A 3,688-nucleotide genomic window follows, 5' to 3' on the forward strand; every position below is an offset into this window, starting at 1 on the left:
GTCGTTGGGGGTGGATGGGTGAATGGGTGGGGGCTCGGGCGATACGAGAAACTTATTACAAGGTCGTCGTGCGTGCGCGTGCTCGCTGATAGAGGGGGCTCGGGGGTGGATGAGGGCAGCTTTCGCGATAAGCTTGGCTCTTACCTGTGCTTTGGGTTGCTGTGGCTGCGCGGACTCGTCCTTCTTCCTTTTACCAGCGCGCTCGCAGTCGTTGAGCTTCTTCATGACACGAGGCGAGTCCGTTAGCCGGAAGATGCCGGACAGCGGCCCCCTCGAGGCGTCTTCGGTATCGAGGACGCGCTCGCGCTCCCTCAGGGCCGAGGGTTCCTGGGGCGCGTTGAAGCGCACGGTCGAGCGAGTATCGCCGTCCGAGTCCTCGCCGTCCCGATTGCGCATGAAGCGCGACCGGTAGCGCGTCCGAGACCGAGGCGCCTCGTACTCCGGGGTGTCGTATCTGCGAACATCGAGACTTCCTGTAGAGTTGTTGGAACGTTGGCTGTGTGGGTGCAGTCGTTAGGTTACGCCTAGTCGCTCGATTGTCAAGTGAGGTTTTATTGTCATGGAATAAGGAATAAAGGGATGGCCTGATGAAGGTAGTGGATGACCAAGGGAGCGGAGTTGGAGTTGGACGCGGAGGTAGGAGTATCTCACTTCGAGATTCATTCGTTCTGCTGAAATTATTCCAAATGGTATAGATGTGCGTTTAAGGAATTTTTGTTCGTTTGAGAACTTTTAGACGACGAATGAAAATAATCGACAATGGAACGCAAAAGTTGAAGGAAATTAGGCGTTGCGTGTTAAATAAAATTTCAATTCAACCACAATATAAAAGAACTGGTTCATTTTGGTTTGCTGATGAAAAAAGTTTACCAGGAATTTCTTTATTTCCCAAGCATTGTTTAACTCCATTCGGAGAATTTTCATTGTTACAAGCATACCATATACACGCTCCCTTGAAGATATCTTTTTTGTTTTTGGTAACAGCGTGTAAATACATGTAAACCCCTCCCCCTCCCCCTCCCCTTCCCATTCCCCTCCATCACCCCACCATTCTTCACTCGCTACGTACTATTAAATAAATAACAAGATACCATTGTTCTAATAATTCCCCCCCCCCCCCACCCTCCACCCTCCACCCTCCCCCGACACCAAATACAAAGAATGTAAAAGAAGCAATTTAATGGGATTTTATGCAATTGTCCCATAAACACAATCTGTTAATAATATTTGGTATATTAGTATAAGAGGTTTATTTATTTATCAAGTACTTATAAGGAATACTTACATTGGTTTTTAAGTATTACAATTTTTCGCACTTTTATTTCTTCTATTACATAGTGACTCGCGATTCCTGCATTTTTGGTTACTAATGTATATTTACGACATAGAAAGTATACGTAAATGACCTAATGGAATGTAAATTCAATCGGTTTAAAAAAATAATAGTAGAAAGATTTGGTTACTAAGTCTGATGGAAATTGATTACTTATGCGTAATCCAATTGAGGCGTTTCAAGATAATGAAGATTATATAAAAGAAAAAAAAATATTTTAATTAGTCTTTCACGTGGATTAGAAAATGAAAATTAAAATATGTTTTTAGAAGGTTTTTCTGTTTTTTTTTTTTTTTTTTTTTTGAAACCAGTTTCCTAATGTCTCAAATGTAAATAAAGATTTATTTTTAAATTTAGAAAAATTAGCTGAAGAATTATTTTTTACATTTTATTTATTTTTGCTTCGCTTATACGTTTAAAATTTCTTCATTTAATGTTTTCAGAAAAATTCATTTTTTAAAATTAAATATACGTAAGACATAATTATTTTATGAATTGAAAAAAATATTTTGCCCGTTGAGTTGATTCTATTTTAAGAATCTATATTTATCCTTTTAGTAGTCTGTTTTTCGATTATGAGATTAATCGTTGCTTACTGAAGTCTGATATTCAAGTAAACTTTCGATCTCACAATGCATAAAAGAGAAAATAAAATTACTTAATAATACGATCGGTAGATATTTTTACTTTTTTCGGTAATTGGTTTTCTTTCCATTTTTTTTTTTTTTTTTTGTTTCTACTTCTGCAGTTTTTCATAACATATACAAGCATCAATGAAACGTTATAATTTACACGAAGATTAAGGATTGTACAATGAAAAAGGAAAGTGCGAAAGGCGAAGAAGCTAAACGAAGACTCGAGAGTTGCCTCGAGTGTACTACAAGTACTACGGGCGGACGAATTGTTTGTTGCTGGACTTCGCCTTGTAATACAGGGACAACGAAAACTATAAATTTTCAACCGTAATTTTCGTAGCACACGAGCGAATAAGCTTAGTTGTTTATGTTTTGATTTGCATTTTGGGCGTGTGATATTGTTAAGCGAGTATCTGGCAATGGATTGTCAAGCATTATCATTTATACGATTGATAATTAAATCTTCTTCGTTTATTCAGCGATCGGAGGAGAGCGCTTGCCACCAAGTACTTGTATATCCAACTCAAACAATTCGGTAAAGGAGATAAAGCAGGCGAATCGAAGAATGTCGAGGGAATCCGATACACGCGGTGCAACGCGACGCTTCGTTTGACTCGATTGAGTCGCTGAGTAACCAAAGTAACATATCGATAGACAAACTTAACAACTACTGCGAGTCCACGACTAATTAATGAAGCCTGCACTTGTCAGCATTGAGGGAAAGGAGAAGAAAAATTGAAAAACACCGTTACGCAATGATAAGATCTTTAATCAGAGTTTAATTTAATTTAATCATACGTTGATAGGGACCATTTGTAATTATTAGTACTTTAAAAATTCTACACGACATCAAGAATTAAGCGATCATTGTGTGACTATTTTATATGCGATTTTATGGAAAATAGATAATAGATGGCTTGTTCAACAAAAAGTTTCAACGGATTGTTATACTAAATGGTGATGCGCTATCTCTTGCCATTGGCTTGCAATAAAAATAAGTCGGGAAAAGTTGTGCTGATATTCACTTGCGTATTCAAAATGGAGTATGCGAATTTTGAAAGATACCGACGGCAGGAATTTCAAATTACGAATAGAAATTTGAATAAGAAACTCGTGTTTGAAGGCGTCTTTTGGGAATATCACAATTCGTGAATGTAGAGAGCGACATATCGAGTAAAGGAGATCTCCTCGTTTTTCCCTTCTCCATATCATTTCACATATCGAGATTTATAACGTCTATTTTAAGACGTTACGAACATTTTGAAGATATTTTTAATGTCAAGTTTGAAGTCGCGCTTGCCTTCGTATACGTCACGAAATTTGATTTATTTTTCTAATCGTCACTTGGAATGAGAGCGTCACTGTGTGAAGTATTCATTGATTCGGTAGGCGAAACATGTGCTGGATTGTTAAGAAACTGTTTAAATAATTCATCAACAATTTGCAACTGAGCGTATAATTGAAACTCGTTAAGGTAATAAAAAGTCAGCCCCCCTCAGAGATAACCCCTAAAAGACATAATAAAGAAAGATAGTTAGGACATAATGTATTCGGCTGACAGAAGTTGCTAAAGTTCCTGTTAAAAATTAAGAACGAGCGAAAGAGAAATGCGAGGCGAAAGGAGGATGAGTGGAATAGAAAAAATAAATGGAAAAAGCCTAGTATTTATAACTTGTGTCGGAGCGGATATGTGGGTCATTCTTGAAAAATGTATGCCTTC

At 37.9% G+C, this 3,688-nt stretch overlaps 1 protein-coding gene across 7 annotated transcripts in view; it reads right to left on the reverse strand.

Moving 5' to 3' along the window:
• tn (tripartite motif containing protein thin) overlaps positions 1-3,688 on the reverse strand; it is a 50,302-nt gene that overhangs the window by 19,756 nt on the left and 26,858 nt on the right. For all 7 annotated transcript variants that reach the window (XM_011502516.1, XM_011502515.1, XM_011502521.1 and 4 more), the window contains one exon: positions 145-454. In XM_011502516.1, coding sequence (XP_011500818.1) covers positions 145-454 — 310 coding nt within the window. The remainder of the gene's footprint in view (positions 1-144; positions 455-3,688) is intronic.

The sequence above is a fragment of the Ceratosolen solmsi genome, unplaced genomic scaffold, assembly GCF_000503995.2.
Source record: "Ceratosolen solmsi marchali unplaced genomic scaffold, CerSol_1.0 scaffold39, whole genome shotgun sequence".
NCBI lineage: Eukaryota > Metazoa > Arthropoda > Insecta > Hymenoptera > Agaonidae > Ceratosolen > Ceratosolen solmsi.